This window comes from Leopardus geoffroyi, chromosome C3, assembly GCF_018350155.1.
Source record: "Leopardus geoffroyi isolate Oge1 chromosome C3, O.geoffroyi_Oge1_pat1.0, whole genome shotgun sequence".
Taxonomy (NCBI): Eukaryota; Metazoa; Chordata; class Mammalia; order Carnivora; family Felidae; genus Leopardus; species Leopardus geoffroyi.
The window spans coordinates 116,682,396-116,706,877 of NC_059338.1; the positions used below are offsets into that span (position 1 = coordinate 116,682,396).

The 24,482-nt window shown below is 38.3% G+C and overlaps 1 protein-coding gene across 5 annotated transcripts in view; it reads left to right on the plus strand.

The window, feature by feature from the left end:
• Positions 1-8,596: 8,596 nt before the first annotated feature.
• Positions 8,597-24,482, plus strand: part of NBN (nibrin) — a 52,243-nt gene continuing 36,357 nt past the window's right edge. For 2 of the 5 annotated variants that reach the window (XM_045454310.1, XM_045454312.1), the window contains exons 1-5: positions 8,859-9,667; positions 10,409-10,539; positions 12,075-12,223; positions 12,681-12,840; positions 15,358-15,461. In XM_045454310.1, the coding sequence (XP_045310266.1) occupies positions 9,538-9,667; positions 10,409-10,539; positions 12,075-12,223; positions 12,681-12,840; positions 15,358-15,461 (674 nt within the window). In that variant the 5' untranslated portion in view covers positions 8,859-9,537. Of the gene's footprint in view, positions 9,668-10,408; positions 10,540-12,074; positions 12,224-12,680; positions 12,841-15,357; positions 15,462-24,482 lie in introns of all 5 variants that reach the window. The other 3 variants (XM_045454309.1, XM_045454308.1, XM_045454311.1) reach the window with 3 other exon arrangements.

Consider the following 24,482-nt stretch of genomic DNA (forward strand, 5'->3'; position numbering starts at 1 on the left):
AGTGAAATTATATGGTATTTGCCTTCTTGGATTTATTCAGCTTAGCATAATACACTCTAGTTCCATCCATATCATTGCAAATGGCAAGATTTCATTCTTTGTTATGGATGAGTAATTCCATTGTGTGTGTGTATATATATATATATATATATATATATATATATATATATTCCATTGTGTGTATATATATATGTGGTATATATATATTCCACATATATATATACTACATGTTGCTTATCATTCATCAGTCAAGGGACATTTGGGCTCTTTCCATAATTTGGCTATTGTTGATATGCTGCTATAAACATCAAGGTACATGTGCCCCTTCGAATCAGTTTTTTTGTGTTCTGTGGATAAATACCTAGTAGTGCAATTGCTGGGTTTTAGTGTAGTTTTATTTTTAACTTTCTGAGGACCCTTCATACTGTTTTCCCAGGTGGCTGCACCAGTTTGCATTCTCACCAAAAGTAAGAGGGTCCCCTTTCTCCACATCCTCGCCAACACCTATTGTTTTCTGTTGTCCATTTTAGCCATTCTGACAGGTGTGAAGTGATATCTTATCATAGTTTTGATTTGCATTTCCCTGATGCTGAGTGATGTTGAGCATCTTTTCATGTATCTGTTGCCATCTGTATGTCTTCTTTGGAAAAATGTCTATTCATTCTTCTGCCATTTTTTAACTGGATTATTTGATTTTTGGGTGTTGAGTTTTATAAGCTCTTTATATATTTTGGATACTAACCCTTTCTCAGATATGTCATTTGCAAGTATCATCTCCCATTCCATAGGTTGCTTTTTAGTTTTGTTGATTGTTTCTTTTGCTGTGCAGAAGTTTTTATTTTGATGAAGTCCTAGCAGTTTATTTTTGATTTTGTTTCTCCTACCTCAGGAGACATATCTGGTAAGAAGTTGCTATGGCTGAGGTCAAAGAGGTTGCTGCCTGTGTTCTCCTCTAGGATTTTAATGGTTTCCTGTGTCACACTTCGGTCTTTCATCTGTTTTGAATTTATTTTTCAGTATGGTGTAAGAATGTAGTCCAGCTTCATTCTTTTTTTTTTTTAATTGTTTTTCAACGTTTTTATTTATTTTTGGGACAGAGAGAGACAGAGCATGAACGGGGGAGGGGCAGAGAGAGAGGGAGACACAGAATCGGAAACAGGCTCCAGGCTCTGAGCCATCAGCCCAGAGCCTGACGCAGGGCTCGAACTCACGGACCGCGAGATCGTGACCTGAGCTGAAGTCAGACGCTTAACCGACTGCGCCACCCAGGCGCCCCGAGCTTCATTCTTTTGCATGTTGCTGTCCAGTTCTCCCAGCACCATTTGTTGAAGAGACTTTTTTCATCAGGTATTCTCTTCTGCTCTTTTGAAGATTAACTGTCCGTATAGTTGTGGGTTCATTTCTAGGTTTTCTGTTCTGTTACATTGATCTATGCGCAAGATGATCTTTTAAATGTTTTTAAGATAAGGTGAAGGAAACAGAGAGAAATTGAAACTACGAAGGAGAAGGAGGTAACTGATAACACAAAGCCTTGGGAGAAATGAGAGGAGACAGGTTTAAATTGAGCACAAATGGAAGAATTGATCTCAAACTGAAGGGTCAAATCATACCTGGAAACCAGAGATAAGGTAAGGATGAAGTGTAAGTATAGATTTTAAAAGAAAAGAAGTGTAGAGGCATCTGGATGGCTGAGTCAGTTAAGCATCCAACTTCAGCTCAGGTCATGATCTCACAGTTCACAGTTCAAGCCCCGCATCAGGCTCTGACAACTAAGAGCCTGGAGCATGTTTCAGATTCTGTATCTCCCTCTCTGTCTGCCCCTCCCCTACTCATCCTCTCTCTCTCTCTCTCTCTCTCTCAAAAACAAATAAAAAATTTTTTAAAAATAAAAAAAGAAAAGAAGTTTGTCGGGGTGCCTGGGTGGCTCAGTCAGTTGAGTGTCCAACTTCCATTCAGGTCATCATCTTGGAGTTGACGAGTTCGAGGCCCACATCCGGCTCTGTGCTGACAGCTCAGAGCCTGGAGCCTGCTTTGGATTCTGTGTCTCCCTCTTTCTCTACCCCTCCCCCACTCATATTCTGTCTCTCTCTGTCTCAAAAATAAATAAACATTTAAAAAAAGAAAAGAAAAGAAGTTTATCTTATGATAGGGATAAAAGCAGAGTTCGGTAGAAATGGTAAATAAATCCTTATAAAAATTTTCTCTGTAAGATGTGAAACACTATTTTTGGAAGGAGGACAGGAGATGGTCATATCTGAGGAGACTGGCGAAGGTATAGAACAGTTGTTCAGGGTTTCAGAGAATGGAGGTTTTTTTTTTTAATGTTTATTTTGAGAGAGAGAGAGAGAGAGAGAGAGAGAATCCCAAGCAGGCTCCATGCTGTCAGTGCAGAGCCAGACTTGGGGTTCAATCTCACTACCATGAGATCACAACCTGAGCCGAAATCAAGAGTCAGATGCTAAACCGACTGAGCCACCCAGGTGCCTCAAGAATGGATTTTTTTTTTTTTAAAGCAAGAGGTGGAACTAATGAGTCTTGTTCTATAATTCAACTGATATTAGAGCTTGTGAATTTTCATTGGTTTCACATTTTCAAAGATAGGCAGATTTAATCCAGAAGCTTCAGTATAGAAGGTGGTTGTATAATTGGCTCATGATTGGGGTTTGTTAAGGCTCCTAGACAAGTGAGCTACAGAGACTCTGAGAATGAAAGTAGTGCTGAGAGCTGCTCCCAGTATTGAAAGCAGAGCTGTGAGTAAAAGTAGTTCAAGCTACGATCCTGGTAACCAGCCTTACCAGGATATGATGGAGGATAAAAGGAGTCTGATCACCTGGGTAAAGTGGAGGGATCAAGTGCCGAGAAACCTGGATGAAGCTGAAAGCAGGTGTAATGGAGTGAGCGTATAAGAAACCTAGAAGGCCAGGCAGCTTGTCAGAAAGTAGCATGTTAAAGATGGGGAAGGTCCTGGTGATGAAATGATCTAAGGGGTGGCCCCTGAAGAAGTTCTGTGTGGGGAGTAGAGGTGAAAGTCCTAGGATTTGAGAAAGTCAGAGAAATGGGTAGAATGAGTTTTCCATTTGTGTCTTACAGTTACTTGAAAATATTGGCAAGAGTTGGGATGGAGCAGAAAACTCTCCTGTAGGTGGCGATGTCCTCAACGAATACGGACAAGTGACGTGGGTATACCTCCAATAGGAAACAGTAACAGAATTTATAAAGAGTGTGTATTCCCACAAAATGATTCGGACCTAGGAGAGATTTTGCAGGGCAGGGAAGAGTAATACACTAAAATGGAAAGTGAAGGTGTAGGTTTAGGTGGAAATAGTAATCCTCCTGGCCAATAAATATGGTGGAGAGCCTACTGGTCAGTAAATATGGAAGAGGCTTTGGAGCAATTATCCCAGAACCAGTTGAGAAAAACTGATCTAGGGTGAGAGCTCTGTTTCACTTAAGGCAGGACATAGAGGAGAGTTTTCATGAAGACTTAAAAGGTCTAGCAGTCTTCGCTTACAGCAGAACAGGAGGTGACAGCAGATGCCAGCAAGCTACACAAAGCAGGGGGCCTGGAATAGTAAGCAGACCAATCTGCTACCAATTTAAACTCTATTTGCATTGTCTCCCCCTTTAAAATTTTTCTTAAGCTCTAGGGGCACCTGGGTGGCTCAGTAGGTTGAGCATCGGACTCTTGATTTCAGCTCAGGTCATGAGCTCACGGTCATGGGATGGAGCCCCAAGTAGGTCTTGATGCTGGGGCTGGAGCCTGCCTCAGATTCTCTCCCTGCCCCCACCAAAATAAAAAAATAAATGAATGAATTAAACATTTTTTAAAAACAAAAAAGAGGGGCGCCTGGGTTGCTTAGTTGGTTGAGTGTCCGACTTTAGCTCAGGTCGTGATCTCACCATCTGTGGGTTCGAGCCCTGCATTGGGCTCTGTGCGGACAGCACAGAGCCTGGAGCCTGCTTCAGATTCTGTGTCTCCCTCTCTCTCTGACCCTCCCCCACTCATGCTCTGTCTCTCTCCTTCTCTCAAAAATGCATAAATGTTAAAAAAAACTTTTTTTTAAATACAAAAAAGATTTAAAAAAATAAAAAAAATTTCTAAGCTCTGATCATCAGTCTTGTGCAGTTGCCAAGCGACAGATAAATTTTCCTTTATCGCTATAACATTGCCCCGTGACCCCTCCTGGCAATCAGAAAATAAATAGAGCTAAGTTATAGTGTAACCCAGCGGGGGAAGGACATGGCCTGATAAGAGAAGATGTGACTTTACAGTAAAGGAGCTGCAAGGCCATCAACGTGTCAGTGGGAGCAAGGAGAGTATCTTTGGGACTATATTCTGAGGATCCTGAACAAGGGGCAAATGGAAAATAAATTTGGATAAGGGAGAGTTTATCGATTTGGGAGCACTCACCAGGAAGAGACAAATGAATGCCCTGGAAAGGACCCTGGAAAATACGACTGTCATAGTTCCATGATGGCTCTTAGAGGCTTGAAGAAAGTGGTGGCCCACACTGAGAGAAGTAGAAATAGAATTGTCATGGCAGATGGTGGAAGCAGGGAGCAAAATGCTCAGAAAAGTGGCATGCTAGCGCGGTTATGCACGTAAAGCTGGAAACTCCACCAGATGACAAAGTTCTGATTCAAATTCTCCATTTATGAAAGTGACTAGGAATTATCTGGTGAGAGGGGTACCAGCCTCACTGGTGGGCTCTCCTCCATACCTCATGGCTGATGATGAAAGATGCTGTTACCAAAATAGGTTCAAAGATAGCAACAAAGATAATTGAATCTTGAAACAATAGAGGCCAGGTAGCAGCATCAGAAGGGTGCAACTGTCTTACCGCGTGGCAAGAATGGAGTGGCAGCCAGAGGTCTTGACCTACAGAGAGCTCTGAAGATGATTAACAGAACATGGCACCCCTCAGGGGAAAGACAGAAGCTAGCCAATGAAAGCATACTCAATGAAAACGAAAAGTCAGGGATGGATGAACACAAGGCTGAGAGCGGCAGCCTCTATAAAAAGGTTCAGTCTCTTCCCCTGTTTCTTGACTTGAACCAGTTTATCATTCCAGATCCTAGTGGTTGAAGGAGAGCTAGGAACACCAAGAGGGAGGACCCTGTAACACCACAGTGAGAATATACAGTGATGCACCCATGCCCCCAGCAATTCTTCTCCAAAGAGACCTACGGCCATTCCCTTGGGAAACCATACACTGAAGAAAAGACAATGCCTAAATATTTTGAAGACTGTTGGGCACAATTATTGATACCTAGGAACCCTGAATATTATTATGACCTTCAATTAGAGTAGAGGTATACAGGAGCCAGGTAATGAATGGAGTTTTTGCCCAGATCTGGCATACAGCAGGTCCACTGAGCACATGGACCAATGTGGTGGTTGTTTCCCCACTCCTAAACGTATAGTTGGAAAGGACATATTTGGTAGTTAGTATAACACCCACATTGGTTCTTGGTCTATGGGATAAGGGTTATGAAAGTGTGAAAGGCCACAAGGAGCCTTTGAAATTGCACAGCCAATATATTAAATAAAAACAATACAGGAGAATGGTAGATATTAATGCCACTTTTGGTTCCCATCATATCCATTTAATTCACCATTCATGTGCCTCCAGAGACCCAACAGCTCCTGGAGAATAAATAATAGACTACTGCAATTGAACTCCAAGTCATAACTACAATTAGAGCTGCTCTACCGCATGTGGTATCTTCACAAGAACAGAGCAACATGACCTCAGGGAACTGGCTTGAAGTGGTTGATATGATGAATGTGTTCTTTTCCAACCTTATCAGAAAGTAAGATTAGAAGGTGTTTGCATTCACTTAGAAAAAATAATAGAAAATATTTATAGTCTTCCCCCAGGGCTATGTTGTCTTTTCTACCCTCTGTCATAATATAGTCCTAAGAGACTTGAAATGTTTGGATATCTCACAAAACACAACACTGGTCTACCGCATTGATGGTATTATGCTAATCAAGTTAGATTGATAAAAATTGGAGGCCTTGGTGAAACATGTTTACTCCAGAAGAATAAGAAGAAAAACCCTACGAATTGTTGGGGATCCACCAAATCAGTAAAATTTAAGAATTATGGGTTCCAGAGAATACTTTTTTGTGTCCTGTTTAAGAAATATCTGCCATGGGGTGCCTGGGTGGCTCAGTCAGTTAAGTGTCCGACTTTGGCTCAGGTCACAGCTCATGAGTTCAGGGCCCGCATCAGGCTCAGTGCTGACAGCTCAGAGCCTGGAGACTGTTTTAGATTCTGTGTCTCCCTCTCTCTCTCTGCCCCTCCCCCCCCCTCAAAAATACATAAAAACATTTAAAAAATTAAAAAAAGAAATATTTGTCTATTTCTCAGTCATGTTTTCTTATAAAAATATTTACTATTTTACTTTCATATTTAGACTTATGATCCATCTGGAATTGATTTTTTTGTATTTTGTTGGTAAGGAAGGTGGTCAGCCTTCATTTCTTCTGTAGTGTTAATAAATATCCCCAAGTTCTTTTATTGAACCCCTCCCTCTGAAAAAACAACTTCCTACGTTGCTCTGCAGTATCACCTTTGAAAAGTCAAATTACCTTTCATGTGTGCATCTTTTTTTTTTTTTTAATTTTTTTTTTCAACGTTTATTTATTTTTGGGACAGAGAGAGAGACAGAGCATGAACGGGGGAGGGGCAGAGAGAGAGGGAGACACAGAATCGGAAACAGGCTCCAGGCTCTGAGCCATCAGCCCAGAGCCCGACGCGGGGCTCGAACTCACGGACCGCAAGATCGTGACCTGGCTGAAGTCGGACGCTTAACCGACTGCGCCACCCAGGCGCCCCTGTGTGCATCTTTTTTAGGTCTCTCTCTCTCTCGACCATTTGCCTATTTTCTATCTTTGTGCCAATAGAACACTGATTTAATAACTATAACCTTTTAATAGGTCTTAATATCTGGCAGTGAAAGTACTCCCATTTTTGTTTGTTTGTTTTTTTTTTGAAATTACCTTGGATATTCTCTGCCTCTGAATTTCCATATGTATTTTAGAATCTGCTTATCAATTTCCTTTCAAACAATCTTCTGGAACATTACTGAAATTGCTTTGAATCTACAGATAAGTTTTAGGAGAAATGACATTTTAATCCATAAATATGGATATAGCTGCATTTATTTAGTATTTATTTTAATTTCTGTCAATGTTTTGCAGCCAGTAATGTTTTGTATCACATCTTTTTATAGATTTATTACTAGGTATTTGATGACTTTGGGTACTATTATGATTGTATATTTTATGTGTCATTTTCTATTTATTCTCTGGAATACAATTAAATTTTGTATATAGTCATTGTATCCAGTGACCTTATTAAATTCACTTATTAATTTAAGTTGCTGATAGATTCTTTTAGATTTTAACTGTATATAGTTATATGTATATAGTCATATGTCTTATGAATGACAGTGTAATTTCTTATCTATATGCCTTTTATTTTTCTCCTTTATTGCATTGGCTGGAGCATCCAATAACAAGTTAAAAACAAGTGGTAATAGCAAATATGTCCTTGTTTCATTGCTTACATCAGGGGGAAACATTCAATGATTTAAGTATAACATAAGCTATAGTTTTTCATAGATGCCCTTTATCAGATCAAGGATGTTCCCTCTATTCCTATTTTTCTGAGAGTCTTTATCATGAGCAAATGCTTAATTTTATCAAATTCTTTTTTCCACAACTACCAAGATGATCATATGAGTTTTCTTTTTTTTCCCCCCAGTTATTCTGATGAGTTATATTGGACTTTCCCCCAAATACCCATCCTTCCATTTCTGGAATAAGCCCCACTAAGTCATGATTATCCTTTTTATATACCACCTGATTAAATTTGCTAATTTTGTGTTTATGATTTTTGCATCTATGTTTATAATGGAGATTGATAAACCAGCCTCTTAAAGTAACATTTTTTTTCCTTCTCATTACAAATGCTTTAGAAAACCAGAAATTATATGATCCCAAGCGTGCTTTAGGATGTTTATCTTGTAGTGTACAGGATATAGAATGGATTTATGCAGGAGATAGGTGGTGAAGAATTAGGGTGCTACTGGAGTATTAAGAGAAGAGCTTGGACCAGTTTGGTTCAAGTAGAAATGAAAAGGAAGCATAGACTCCCCAGTGTTTAGCTCCTGATTAGATGGAAGGGTAATGTTGTGAAGTAGAGAAGTTAGGAGAAGTTGATTAAGGCTTGGATAAGAGCAAAAATAATGAGTTGACGCGGGGTAAAATCTTTATCTTCATTATAATTATCATCATCGTTTGGATCCATACAAAGGAATGACTGCAACCTAAGAAATCGCAAATGCATGAAATTACATGATTGGTTACTATGTCAAGGTTGCTTTGTAGCTAATTTTTAAAATTATTTCCATTCACAATCACAAAAGGTTAGATAATCTTACTTACAATGGGATCCATACTTCGTAACCTAATACAGCACATTTCGATACAGATTGCGCTGTTCAATCCCTTCACCACCAGGTGGCGACTAGCAGCCCACGTCGCACTCCTGGTTATCCCTCCTCTTCCTAGGCGGACCGGCTCCCGGGAGCGCGCACGTCCAGGAGTCCACGCCGATTGCGGGAGCTGTGGCCGCGCACGTCGGTCAGCAGCTGTTACGCTTCCGCACGTCGTCCATCCCCCCGAGAAGACCCGGACCCATGTGGAAGCTGGTCCCAGTGGCGGGCCCGGCCCGAGGTAAGGGCGGAAGGGAGATTCCCCCGGCACTGTTTTCCCGGGAGCAGTTGCCGTGGGGAGAGGGGCCCCGAGGAGTGATGCTTCCGGTTCTTCTTGGCCTTCTCCCCGCCTTCCGGCGCCGCCTTAGTTCCCGCCCCGGGAGGCTGCAGAAGCGGGGTGTGGGGATCGCGGTGTCTTCCCGGGCAGCGCGGTGCTTTTGAACGCGGCTTTTGCGTGCGCGGTGGAGGGGCCGTGGGGCTCAGGGGCTGTCAGTGGCGTTGGCGTCCCTCACCCGGCCTACCGTCTAGTGGTCGGGGGTTGGGACCGGCTCTGACCCGGCTTGCAGGCCCTGCCGAATTGAGCCTTGGCCGGCCACTTGTTGCGTTCTCTAGTGTTTCGAGCTTTTGGCGAAACACGAGAATGAAGTTAACTCAGGCTAGACCGCGTGATGGCAACAGATGACTTTGTCTCGAGCGCATTGTTCAATCTTGCGAAAAACCGGCCATGACTCGGATAAGTGGCAACCACAGGAAAGCGTAATTTCAGTTTTGTTTTAGAGCCCTTTTTGTCATCAGAACTGAAAAAGTAGGGTTTTTTTTCTGCCGTGTATTTTCAGCCATGGCAGGTGGTTATGTCCCGTTAATTGGTTGCCTGGTGTGTTCGAGTCCTTGTTAAGCGGCTGTAGCCTACGATTAGGTGTCGCCCTTAGGCAACATTATGATGGGCCAAAGACCTACCTCAGTTTACTGACAGTGTGTGAAGAAGGCCAAAACGAATGGTTAGGAAAGTAAGTACTATAAAGACTAAAGATGAAGGCATCACCGTGGACTTGGAGCCGTGCTGAGGTAGAACGTAAGCTGTTGGTGGGCGAGTACGATTCAGTTGCTTTCCAGGAACAGCCGTGCCCTGTGGCTGGCTCTCAGAGTTCTTGTAGCCAAGGTAGGTAGCAGTACAAAAATGCCTCTATCGTCATTGGCCAGCATTCTTGACTTTTAGGCGAGTTTATCCGCCCTAATTACCCTACCACTCCGGTGATGGACTCCTGGGTTCCCATACAAAAACTCTACTAGCTTCCAACAAAATGCTTTTGCAACCCATAATTTGTGATTGCAACATTAACAAAACAAAACAAAACTAATAACATTTTCCCGCTTGTTTGAAATGCTATCTTTAACGTAAAAACAAAATTCCCCCCAAATACACACTTAAATCAGGGCTGAATTTTGCATTGATCTATGTTGTTTCTTCCTGATACCATACATTTTAATTACTATAGCTTTATGACATAGCTTACCATCTGGTAGGGGAGGTTCTGTAATATTCATATTTTTCTTGACAGTTTTTACATTTATTTCCCAGTGCATTTTTGAATCTATTTATCAGGTTCCAGACGTAGTATTGTGATTTTTGTTGGGCAATGAATGAAATGTGTAAGTTAATTTGGGCAAGCATTGACATTGTTCAATATTGTTTTTTCTTTAGAAAATTCTAGTTTTCCATTTATCTAATCTTTTGCATTCTTCAGTGAGACTTTACCAGAAAACCCAAGTTTGATTTATATAAAGTTGATTATTAACATTTAAATAGTAAAATAAGAATATTGAAGTATTTGCCTGCATATATATGTGTATCTGGATGTGTGTCTATACATTTACTTTTTTTTTTTTTTTTTTTTAATAGAACCATTCAGACTGTTGACTGGTGTTGAATACGTTGTTGGAAGGAAAAACTGTGGCATTCTAATTGAAGGTGATCAGTCAATCAGTCGTAATCATGCTGTGTTAGCTGCTAACTTTTCAGTAACCATGCCGGTATGTTACTAATTTTATTTCACTAGTTTATATAGTAAGGGAGTTGAAATTACAGGATTACTTTGGTGGGTATGTGAGAGAGTTTGTAGGATTTTTAATTTCATAAAGGTGTTCTTTAAATGTTAAATACTTAACATTTTGGTAGTCGTACAAATGATACTCGTTTAGTTTGATATATGAAGTTTCTGTTCCCATGTTTTACTCTGTTGTAGTAATTTAGAAAGTCAAAGGAAGTAGAACACATTTATACTTACTTGAACATTATGTGTTTACTGTGTGTCCATCAATGTGCGAAGCCTGGCAGTGAAGCAGTGACAAACTGTCACACTCCTGCTTTATTTAACATTTTTTGGGGGGGGGGGGGAGCGCCTGGGTGGCTCAGTCGGTTAAGCACCCGACTTCGGCTCAGGTCACGATCTCACGGTCCGTGAGTTCGAGCCCCGCATCGGGCTCTGTGCTGACAGCTCAGAGCCTGGAGCCTGCTTCGGATTCTGTGTCTCCCTCTCTGCTCCTCCCCCGTTCATGCTCTGTCTCTCTCTCTCTCTCAAAAATAAATAAACATTTAAAAAAAAAAATTTTTTTTTTAAATGTTTGTTTTTGAAAGAGACAGAATGAGAACTAGTCGGGGAGGGACAGAGAAAGGAGACCCAGAATCCAAAGCAGGCTCCAGGGTCCACAGGTCTCAAACTCACAAACCACGAGATCTGAGCCACAGTCAGAACTCCTGTTTTATTTAAAGAGTTTGTAAGCCATGTGAAGATAGGCATTTCCCATATAATGTAGGTTTTCACAGTGGGAATTGGTTTGTTTTATTAGGAAAAACAGCTGTTGCTTATGTCCCATAGCTCCTTTGAATGGCTTTCAGTTTGTTTTGGTTGGTTAGTTGTTTTAATTACAACTCTGGGTGTTGAAAGTAACACATATAAATATATACATATATATATATGCGCTCATAATGCTGGTGATAATAAGAAGAAAAGCCATTATCTTGAGCAAAGACTATCTATCAAATGCTGGATCTGTTCAGTAATATTTAGGTTTTGTGTCTGTATTCTTTTAGGTATAGAAGATTATTGTTAAAATTCCTAAAGGGAAAATAAAATTGTTACTGCAGGTTAGAGACTCTACCCTTTTCTCATTGGACCATTTTTTACTACGTTATTTTGATAATGTAAAAAAAAAAAAAAAAAAAACCCTTAGGAACGAAGCTGTGAAACAGACTATACAAAAACAAGGAATTGTCAAATGTGTGAAATTCAGGGGTCAGAAAAATCTCCACTGCCTTACAAAAATGCATGTTCTAAGAGGGGTGATCCTGGAATTAAGACATTTGCCATTAATTTCTAGCTGAGTGATGATTCTATGCAGGTAACCAAAACAATAACTATTGCCTAATGTGTTAGGAAGTTAGCCATCTATCAATTACCTATTCAAAAGTTACCAGCTTTTTATTTTGAAACCTTTCCCCCCTGAGAATTGTATTTACTGAGTGGTAAAAGACTTTAAATTAGGTATTGATTTTTTTTTTCCCCCAGAGTCAAACAGATGAAACTCCTATATTGACAATAAAAGATAATTCTAAGTATGGTACCTTTGTTAATGAGGAAAAAATGCAGAATGGCTTTTCCCAAGCTTTGAAGACCGGGGACAGAGTTACTTTTGGAGTGTTTGAAAGTAAATTCAGGTAAGGATTTTTTTAATTGATACTAAAAATGGATGGCTTTGCTTTGCACTACTCAAATTTTAAAGGACACGTTATTTATAGATAATAAATTGAAAACCGTCTAATTTAGTTCCTTCTTAGCATGTTAGTGAACTTTGCATCATGTGTGGTTAGTGCTCTTTGCCAATCATAGGGAGTGCCAAGGGTGAATAAGAGTGTGATTGGTCTCCGAGGACCTTAATGGGAGCTACGTTTGTTTGATTCCACATCAATGAAAGCATAATGTTAACTTTGATCATTGTTTTTCCTAAGTGCAACTTAAGACTTAGGAAGTGATAATTTAATAAATTAGGAAGTTTAATAACACGTAAAAGTTAAAATAACAGAATGTGACATGAGCTTAAAGTTTACAGTACTATAAGTTGCCCTCTCTGGAGCTATGATAATACAACTATATGTAACTTATTCTCATTTACAGAGTAGAATATGAGGCTTTGGTTGCATGCTCTTCTTGTTTAGATGCTTCTGGGAAAACTGCTTTAAATCAAGCTATATTGCAACTTGGAGGACTTACTGTAAACAATTGGACAGAAGAATGTACTCATCTTGTCATGATATCAGTCAAAGTTACCATTAAAGTAGGTTGAATGCCTTGTTATTATGTTAAAATAAGTTCTTGAATTTAAGCTTACTCTCCCACTATACACAAGCCATTTACTTTACAATTATCAGGGCTGTTAGTTGTGGATTTATATATGTTAATCCATGCGTTTGTATACCATATAGGCTAGAATGACTTTTCAGGTAACTTGTTTATTATTTGAGACAAGCAAAAGCACATAAAATTATATTTCAGGTTTTGATTTAGCATTTTAAAAATGACTTATGGTATACTTTTCACCAATAAGTTTATAGTTGATATCTTCAGTCTAAAAGCAAAGTGATGGAAATCAACTGCCAGTCTCCGAAGTTAGCATCTCTAGTCTCTTCTATCAGATTGTCTTCCTCCAGCTCATCTCATGGTCTCATGCTCTCTTACTTAGTTTCTATTTTCTATAATGCCCTAATCACAGACTTTCTACGTTCTTACCAGTTAATATTATCTTCACAATCTAGAGACATGTATGTAGGTACACACCATTAGAAGGTGCCGACTCTTCATTAAAGCAGTGATATATTTTGGTGTGTTTTCAGATTTTGCATCTTCATCAGATTTGGTCGTATCCAAAGCTAATTGAAGAATGACATTGGGAGGTGATTTGTCTCCTTTTAAACAGGTTGACTATAGATAATGTGAGATTGTTTTAGGTTAGTATCTACAGTGAAAAGCAAAAAATATTTAGATTCCTTTATTAGATGCAAAAATCCATTAATATTTAATGTAATTAGAATATATGTATTTTAGCTAAACAGGTATCATAGAGAAAGACTTGCTGCTTAGATTGAACCTCAGGTTAAACTTTTATGTTGGTGGGGTTATCTCTGATCAAGGATCATTCCATATTTGCAAGTTTATGAAATAGATTTATAAATTCAGAGTGATTAACCAATTTATGCTAGTAAATCAAAATGTCCATTTATTAGCTTACCGTAAGGATGCACCTTTATAGTGACCACGTATTTATGTGTGGACTTCCCTTGAAGGTATTAAGGTACCTGAGAAGTGAAACTTAGGTAGTCATGCACTCACTTGGTGGTTATGAAATAAGAGCAAAGGCAGTTGGAAGGTCTTGAGAGAGATTTACTGAGTCTGTGACAGACCTGGAACTAGCATTCATTCACCAGAGTACACACTATTCCAGTGAGTGGGATACTAATGGCAGCGGTTATTAGAGAGTCACTGGATATACACCATCATTGACTTGTAGAGCAGTCCTTTTTCAAATATTTTTGATCAGTCATGTGCCAAAAAAGAAAACCTAGTTATTGTATTCTTTTTGGGGTAAATTATCCAAAAGTACAAGTTACCTTATATTTTTAAAATCATTAAATGTCAGAACCCAAAGGAAACTTAAGGAACATTCAGTTCAATTTTTATTTTCTGAAGAAGAAACTAAGGCGTGACCAATTAAATCCTTTGCCCAGGATCACATGTATTGGAGCTTACTCAGTCCAGTGTTGAGTTGCACATCACTGCTTCCTGCCAGAAGTCAGTTATTTCACTCACATTTGAGGTTGGTGTATTCAGATTTCATTCTTGAGAGACACCCTAAGCTGCTTGCTCATATTTAAGTACTACCTCTTGTTATTAGAAACATATTTAGAAAATTTTCAGTTGTTTTATTTCCTAAAGTTATGATGAATCTTGATTTTTATATTCAGTGGTATTTTCTAATCTTTTTCAAGTTTTGATATATTTGATGTTGATAGTTTAGTTCACTTGCTATTTGCGGTTTCTCCACCCCCACCCTCCCTGATCTCTGTATATTTTGAGCTTTTATCCCTCCCCAAACTGTTACTCTTTTATTTACTTTCTCAAAAATACTTGAATCCATAGTTACAATCTGTTCAAAAGGCATTTTTTTTTAGGCAGAAAAGGTCTTAAAACTCATGTTTATCTCTAGGGTACTTGATAGACTTAGTCCTACGATCTACTTTTTAATATTTTAATGTCTTTTAAATTGGAATACATTTTAAAATTGATTTATATCTTATGTTCTGCCTTCCCTAAAGCAGGTTTTTTTTTTTTTTAAATTTTTTTTAATGTTTATTTTTAGAGAGGGAGAAAGAGCGCAAGCAGGGGAGGGGCAGAGAGAAGGGAGACACAGAATCCGAAGCAGGCTCCTGGCTCTGAGCTGTCAGCACAGAGCCCGATGCAGGGCCCAAACTCAAAAACCATGAGATCATGACCTGAGCCGAAGTTGGATGCTTAACCAACTGAGCCACCCAGGCACCCCCTCCCCAAAGCAGTTTTTAAATTAATACTGTAATTGGTGGCTTCTTAAAATCAAATCATTCTATAGAGATTTGTATTACTAAAACTAAGTTAGTGGCCAAATATTGATTTGAATTTTATAGATTGTGGCTCCTTTATAAATTCAGAGAGATGAAAGGGAAAACATAATAGAACAGCCCCTTTGTAGTTTCTTAAAAAAAAAAAAAAAGAAAAGCTAGAACATGGGTATATGTATTCACATATGTTTTCTTCTTTTCAGACAATATGTGCACTCATTTGTGGACGTCCGATTGTAAAGCCAGAATATTTTACTGAATTTCTTAAAGCAGTTAAGGCCAATAAACAGCCTCCACAAATTGAAAGGTATATCCTATGTATATATTTTTAACTTATACTAGTTTATTAAAGGGTATGAAAAGGATGCTAACCAACAGCCAGATGAAGACATGCACAGGGCAAGGTATGGGGAAAGGGCAAGGAGCTTGCACGCCCTCTCCAGGTGCACCACCCTCCCTGTACCTTCATGTGTTCACCAACCTGGAAATTCCTGTATTGTGCATTTTAAATGTAATATGATGTACAAAATGTGATAGCACTGATTTTATGTAGTCTTAACATAAATTATAAAACATATAAATGTAAAACATAAAAACTCTTAAAGACTGTTTCAGGATATAGTGTTCAATTTTACAAAGTTTTTTTTGTTAGTATGTAAAGAACGGTTTGTTGTCTTCAATCTCAGTGAGTGAAACAAATGTGACATATATGCCAGTATTTTATTTTTTAATTTAATTTTTTTTTAATTTACATCCAAATTAGTTAGCCTATAGTGCAACAATGATTTCAGGAGTAGATTCCTTAATGCCCCTTACCCATTTAGCCCATCTCCTCCTCCCACACCCCCTCCAGTAACCCTCTGTTCTCCATATTTATGAGTCTCTTATGCTTTGCCCCCCTCCCTGTTTTTATATTATTTTTGTTTCCCTTATGTTAATCTGTTTTGTCCCTTAAAGTCCTCATATGAGTGAATTCATATGAGTTTTGTCTTTCTCTGACTAATTTCACTTAGCATAATACTCTCCAGTTCCATCCACGTAGTTGCAAATGGCAAGATGTCTTTCTTTTTGATTGACGAGTAATAGTCCATTGTATATATATACCACATCTTCTTTATGCATTCATCCATCAGTGGACATTTGGGCTCTTTCCATACTTTGGCTATTGTTGAGAGTGCTGCTATAAACATGGGGGTGCATGTGTCCCTTTGAAACAGCACACCTGTATCCCTTGGATAAATACCTAGTAGTGCAGTTGCTGGGTCATAGGATCGTTCTATTTTTAGTTTTTTGAGGAACCTCCATACTGTTTTCCAGAGTGGCTGCACCAGCTTGCATTCCCATATATGCCAGTATTTAAACAAAATAGTTGAAGGACAGCAAATGGCACAGAGGTACAGTCCAGAGGCCACATGTTCCAGTGCCTGGCATCATGCATGCAGGACCCCTGGAACTGTGTGGTGCAGCAATGTCATTCTGTGGAGTCACATAGTCCTGGGCTAGACTATTAATAGCACTGTGGCCTTGGTAATGAGCTTATTTCTTCTGAGCATCAGTTACCTCCTTTGAAAAATGAGGTTAATATTTGTCCTGTATTTAAGTATTTAGGAGTGGTATTATTTTAAGTAATAGAGTATACAGAGTCTGAGGATGTTGCCTGGCACCATGATAGGTGCTTGTTAAAAGAAATGTTCCTAATTGCAATAATATCTGGTAGGATCCGTAGTAACTTTTATGATGATGATGATGCTGGTGATGATGATTTTAGATAACTGCTAAATTTGTGAACCACCCGACTAAAGGATCTATCTACCGTTATATTGTATTTCTGATGCTTTGAAGTAATATAAAGCTACAGTTGAGGAGGAAGATGTTTGGATTTTTATTTTCAGATTGCATGGTTGAATTGCTGGTGACTGTAAAAATGAGTAGGTGTTTTTAGTCAACCTAGCACATGAACATGCTTGGTTAAAATATGTCTCTAGATTATAGCGTTTAGATATAATAGGTATACTTTATAAACTCATCTGAATCTCTATAGGATAACTTTGAGTATTTGAGGCTTTAAAAATCTGAAATGTTATGCAAGTTAAGAATTGTATTAGTATTTGTAAAATATCGTTACATAAACTATTTTGCCCAACACAGGTTGTGTGTGTGTGTGTGTGTGTGTGTGTGTGTTTTAGGGATTATTTATACCTGATAATATGTGTCTGCTTTATTTTTTTTATGTATCTGCTTTTAAGAGTAACTGAAAGACATTTCTCCTTGTTTTTATTTTTCCCTTGGGAGGTTTCATTTATATTGAGGTTAACTGATAATGTATTGTTTTTGGACTCTAGAAAGAGGTCCTTAGGTATTAAAATAGATGATTCTAAAACCTTTTTTGAATCCTAGACCCCTCTGAGAGCAACAAAACACTAGTCTTTCCTCTAGAAACTTCACTTACATACTACCAACTTGCAAAGTATTTCAACAGAATCACATTTTTTCCCTGAAGCCTGTTTGTGATCCTCCCTAGGGAACCCAATAAATCCTATAAGTAATGATCTTTGTTACAGATAATAAACAATTATTAATTCTGTATTACTTGGGATTGGAGGGGTCTGATAGGTTTCTACTACTGATAATACATGTTTTATGGTCTTGAAGTTTTTAGGTTTAGTCATTGATTTCTACTTATTGTTCAGACTCACTTAGGTGTGTTTAACCTGGATCTGTTTTTGAATTTAGGTTCGTCATAATTTTTTCTGGCTTTAATTTGTGACTGTATTAACTTAGATGATTATAATAAAACTTCTCAACCATAAGGTTATTCAGTAATTTCTAATTCATTGTTAACCATGAAAAGCATTTACATTAGCCATGTTTGATAATGGCAACTGATCAAATTTTAATATTATTTTAAAATATGTAGTTTTTTGCCTTACTAGATTTGTGTACCTATTGGGATCCATTCTGATATCCTTGTTGAAGTCTTATTTGACTATATATTCAACTATCAAATAGAAAAAGGATTAAATTTAAATATTAAATAGGATGGGTTACAAAAGGTTTATGAAATTGTGGTGGCTCTTTAATAAAACGTAACTACCTCTTAGTTCTGAAACAGCATTATCACTGGATTTAAAATAAGAGGTATAGTTTTGGGGTATCTGAGTGGCTCATTTGGTTAAGCATCTGACTTTCCGTCTTGGCTCAGGTCATGATCTCATGGTTTGTGAGTTTGAGACCTACATTGGGCTCTGCACTGACAGCACAGAACTTGCTTTGGGATTCTCTTTCTCTCCCTCTCTTTGCCCCTGCCCCACTTCCTCCCTCCCTCCTTCCCTCTCTCTTTCTAAATAAATAAACTTTGAAAAAAAATTGAATAAGAAGTATATTTTTAACCTAACAAAAAGTACAATTCTATTTAGTGCGGTTATGTCTTCATCTTGGCACTGTTACTTACTCAGGGTAAGACAGAGTTTAAGCTTCATGTACCTGACATGATTTGTGAGATCTTACTTGCCTGTATTGTCATCAAAATACCAATGCTGATGAAGTCATTTTTAGAAGACTCCATTTAAAAGTACTGAATTTTGATTATTTATACTTTATTAAAGGAAGCTTATTAAAATATTGTATATTTTGTGAATGTTAAGAAATGACCCCTTAGAAAAGAGAAGGAGTTACCTTTTGTTTTAATTTTTAGTCTCTCATATTGTGGACTGCCCTCTCAGTTACTATATTTCAAATAACAAGCATTGTGTTTGGGAAAACACTGTTGGGAGAAGATTAATATATGCATTCATATGCAACTTGCTGAATGTGCCAAGAATACAAGGCCCTGACCACCCTCTATACCCAGGCCATTTCTCATGGTTTGCAGTGAGAAGCCTTGAGGGAAGAAGTAATGTCTCTCCAGGCACAAAGAACAGGTCTCCTTAGAGCTTGCTGTGAAACTCAGTGGATTCTTAAGTTCAGTGTTCCTCTCTCCTGTAACACAACCTACTGTTTGTGCCTTTTATACTGTACCCACAGGACTGGTCTGAGAGGAGATATGCTACAAATACGCTGAGGCTTGCTGCTCACTTTGTCTCTGACCCAGCAGTCTTGTGTCTTCTGCCCACATCCAAGAAACAGGAACAGGCTGTTGGCTTGTAATCAAATATCAGACCCAAGAAACATGTTAGTCTGAAACAGTCTTAGTTTAGGAAGTTTATGGAGTTGACTGTATGTAATCAATCAAAATTCAAGGCAAAGAAATTTAACATATAGCAGAAATTTTTTACTGGCGATAAAACCTCACATTTACAAGTTGTGTATGTCAGTGTAATTCAAGCCTTTTAAAGATCACCAAAAGAAAGCTGTATAGTAAGTTCTTACACAAATCATGAACATATGCCAATGGGACTAATGAAATAAAGAGCCATCCAGATGTTGGGCAAATGAACATTGTGGCTTGAGATACAGTATCTTTGGCCAGAATTGTATGTGAATTGAGAAAAATTCTGTATTTGGATAATCTTGAGACAAAAATGAAGATGATGTGCTTTGAGTTAGATGAAATTTATTGAAGATGATGTAAAGAATTTAAAAAGTCATAAAATGTACATAGGGAAAGTCAGGATTTCTAGATTAATACTTTATAGAATTTGTGAATTATATGTAGTAGTTACTATATAATAAAACATAACTATTTGTAGCTCTTGAAGCTTCTATAGAAGTGGGCCAAATTGTTTTAATTTTTTCGTTATAGAAAATAGAGATTAGATTATATTTGTGGTAACCTAGTATTCAGAGACCTTGATTTTTCCCAAGTTAATTTATTCTTTTCCAAAGTTTTTACTAGCTATCAAATCACTGTAGTCTCAGAAATGCTTTAAAACTTCTAGAATGTATTGCTTCAGAAATACTGATTTTTAGTAGTGATTTCTCACTTTATGTTTGTTTTAATTTTTTTAGTGTTTATTTATTTTTGAGGGACAGAGACAGTGCAAGTGGGAGAGGGGCAGAGAGCGAGAGGGAGACACAGAACCGAAGCAGGCTCCAGCCTCTGAGCAGTCAGCACAGAGCCCGTTGCGGGGCTCAAACTCACGAACTGAGATCATGACCTGAACTGAAGCCGATGCTTAACGGACTGAGCCACACAGCCACCCCAAGTTTTCTCACATTTATTATTAGTTTCCTTTCTTGTTCTCATCCATACACTATTAAAGAGAAAAAGACTTGTCTAGGTATGTAAAGTTCAGAACATAGTGTATTATTTATCACTATATTATCAATTGTTTCTATACATCATATGCATACATATATACGTATTGTACATGACTGCAACATTTGGTTAGATTCTTCACAATACAGTGATGTATTTTTTTTTAAGATCAGTCTTACTGAGTGGCTCTAATTTACCAGTGTTTTTAAAAGAAAACTAAAATACATTTTTTCAGTACCAGAATTTTTTAGTTTTTTATTAACGTTTATTTTTGAGAGAGAGAGTACAGGTGAGGGAGGGGCAGAGATGGGAGGGACACAGAATCCAAAGCAGTCTCTGCCATCAGCACAGAGCCCGACACAGGTTTGAACCTACAAACCATGAGACCATGAACTGGGCCATAGTCAGATACCCAACTGACCAAGTCACCCAGGCACCCCTTCAGTTCCAGAAATTTAATTTTATTTTATTTTATTTTATTTTATTTTATTTTATTTTATTTTATCTTATTTTATTTTTATTTTTATTTTATTATTTTTTTAAATTTTATTTTTAAATTGACATCCAAGTTAGTTAGCATATAGTGCAACAATGATTTCAGGAGAAGATTCCTTAGTGCCCCTTACCCATTTAGCCCATTCCCCCTCCTCCCACAACCCCTCCAGCAACCCTCAGTTTGTTCTCCATATTTAAGAGTCTTTTATGTTTTTGTCCAGTCCCAGAATTTTAATGGTCAAATTTATATATTGAGGAAATTGAGGGATGTTTATACTTTTAATTTATTAGATGAGTTTTTAATTTATATTTTGTACTATCAGTTTATTTATTAACAAATATTTCTGAATGCCTACCATGAATTAAGCAAGATAGACCTGAGGATGTAGTGATGAGCCAAAAAGCATTACAGTTTGTCTTTATGGCACTTGGTAGAAGAGCCAGATATTGAAAAATGACACACATTAAAGTTAGGACTCTGGTAGTGCCATCAAGGAAAACAAAGGGTGTATCACGCTCCCGTCTTTAGGAGCCTGGCTCAAGGTTTAACAAATGTTCACTTCTTTTTTGTTCGTTTAATGTTTACTTTTGAGAGAGATAGAGCGTGAGCAGAGGAGGGGCAGTGAGAGAGGGAGAGAAAGAATCCCAAGCAGGCTCCACCCTGTCAGCGCAGAACCCCACAGGAGGCTCGAACTCATAACTGTGAGATCATGACCTGAGCCAAAACCAAGAGTTGGATACTTAACAGACTGAGCCACCCAGGTGCTCCAACAAATGTTCACTCTTTATTGAACTAAACTACAGTTAACTGATCTTTGGATACAATAAACCACTATTTGTGGCAGAATTAAGAAAGTATGAATAACACAATGGTGTAGGTAGATCATTTAAAAATCATTTTATGTCATTGGAAAGCAGTAAGACTCACATCTCTTTAGTCATATGTATGTGTTGAACGTACGTACCATTTTTGCCTGGGTATGGCTCCATCTTCCAGTTAACATTATTGTGTACACTAATTTCGTAAACTAGCCCTTGTGTGTAAGTGAAGTGTTAATTGCCTTTCACGCTGAAAGAAGAGTGAAATATGGAAGAATTCTTGTTAAAAAGGAGAGGATAAAAGGCATATTAAAAATTTATCTTAGGGGCGCCTGGGGCTCAATCGGTTAAGCTTCTGACTCTTGGTCTCAGCTCAGGTCTTAATCTCAGGGTCTGATTTCAAGCCTCGTGTTGGGCTTCATGCCCTTTTTTTTAAAAAAAAAAAAAAAAGAAAGAAAGAAAAAGAAAAATTTAACACTTAAAATTGTTTTCACTGTTCTCTGTGTAACTTTAAAAGTAAATAAAGGGGTGCCTGGGTGGCTCAGTCGGTTAAGCAGCCGACTTCGGCTCAGGTCATGATCTCGCGGTCCATGAGTTCAAGCCCTGCGTCGGGCTCTGTGCTGACAGCTCAGAGCCTGGAGCCTGTTTCAGATTCTGTGTCTCCCTCTCTCTGACCCTCCCCCATTCATGCTCTGTCTCTCTCTGTCTCAAAAATAAATCAACGTTAAAAAAAAAAAAAAAGTAAATAGAATTTTAAAGTCACTTATCTAGAAAAATCAGAGTAATGCAGTGGATTGCATTTCATCCTGTTGGCTAAGTCAGCTGTTGCCCGCAGATAGCTCATTTGAGATTGCAAGTTCTAGGAATCATAATTTTAGAACATCTGTTGTAGCAGGTTGAAACATGTACATTTGTGGTTTCAATCAGTTATCAGAGTTTTTAAAAAATTGTTTAATCATGACTTAGCTGACTTTGTGAAATATGTATGTGGCCAAGGAAGACTTTAAGGGAAGAAAAAATATGTAAAGAAATTAGTTCTAAAATGTGGGATGGTGAGGGGCACCTGGGTGGTTCAGCAGTTAAGCATCTGACTCAGCCCAAGTCATAATCTCACAGTTCATGAGTATGAGCCCTGTATTGGGCTCTGTGCTGTCAGCTTAGACCCCGGAGCCTGCTCGTGATTCTGTCTCTCCCTCTCTCTGCCCTTCCTCTGCTCATACTCTCTCAAAAATAAACATTCAAAAAAAATTTTTTTTAATGTGGGATGGTGATCCTCATGACCAAAATATTTTTACTACATTGACTGTTTGCTCTCTGCAGATGGTTAATTCTTGATTTTTTAGTGACTAATTGTCCAGGTTGTGAATTACCCCCGTCCTGCATTGTCTCCTCATCATCACCATGCTGTGTTAGTAAATTATTTTTATTTAAGGTTTTATTTTTATTTAGAACACTTTTAGGTTCATAGCAAAATTGAGAGGAAGGTACAGAGGTTTCCCATGTACCTCTCATTTCTACACATGAATTGCCTGCCCCATTAAGGGTATTCTCCATCAAAGTGGCACATGTGTTAAAGTTGACAAGCCTACATTGACACATCATAATCACCCATAGTTCATAGTTGGTGTTGTATATGTGGTGGGTTTTGATAAATGTGTAATGACACGTATTCATCATTATATTATTGTAGTATTTACATTGCCCTGAAAACCCTCATTGTTCCCACTCCCCCAGCTTCCAGCCACCACTGATCTTTTACTATCTCTGCCTTTTACAGAATGTCATATATAGTTGGAATGATACAGTAGGTAGCCTTTTTAGAATGGCTTTTTTCACTTAGTAATATGCGTCGAAAGTTTGACCATGTCTTTTCATAGCTAGATTGCTCATTTCTGTTTAGTGCTGAATAATACTCCATTGTTTGAATGTACTACAGTTATTCATCCATTCATCTACTGAAGCACATCTTGGTTGCTTCCAAGTTATGGCAATTAAGAATGTAGCTGCTGTCGGGGCACCTGGGTGGCTCATTTGGTTAAGTGTCCAACTCCTGGTTTCGGCTCAGGTCACAATCTCATGGTTTGTAAGTTTAAGCTCCACATTGGGATCTGTGCTGACAGTGCAGAGCCTGTTTGGGATTCTCTCTCTGTTCTCTGCCCCTACCCAACTTGTGTGCTCTCGCGCTCTCTCTCAAAATAAGTGAACTTAAAAAAAAGGAATAAAGCTGCTGTTGACATCCATGTGTGGGTTTTTGTATGGGCATAAGTTTTCAGCTCTTTTGGATAAATACGAGGGAGTGTGATTGCTGCATTGTACAGTAAGGATGGGTTTAGTTTTTGTCAGAAAGTACCAAACTGTCTTTCAAAGTGACTTTGCCATTTTACATTCCCACCAGCAATGAATTAAAGTTCCTGTCATGCCATGTTCTCGTGAGCTTCTGGTGGTGTCTGTGTTCTGGATTTTGGCCATTCTCTTACGTGTGTAGCAGTATCTCGTTCTGATTTGCATTTCCCTGATAACATGATGTTGAGCATCTCATGATTATTTGCTATCTGTATTTCTTTGGTGAGGTAGCTGTTAAGATTTTGGCCCATTTGTTAATCAGGTTGTTTTCTTACTATTGAGCTTTTGAGAGTTCTTTGTATATATTGTCTAACATTCTTTTATCAAATGTGTCTTATGCAAATATTTTCTCCCAGTCGCTGGTTTGTCATCCATTTTCTTGACATCGCCTTTCACAGAGCAGAAAATTTAAATTTTAATGAAGTCTAGCTTACCAGATATTTCATTCATAGATCATGTTTGATGTTGTATCTA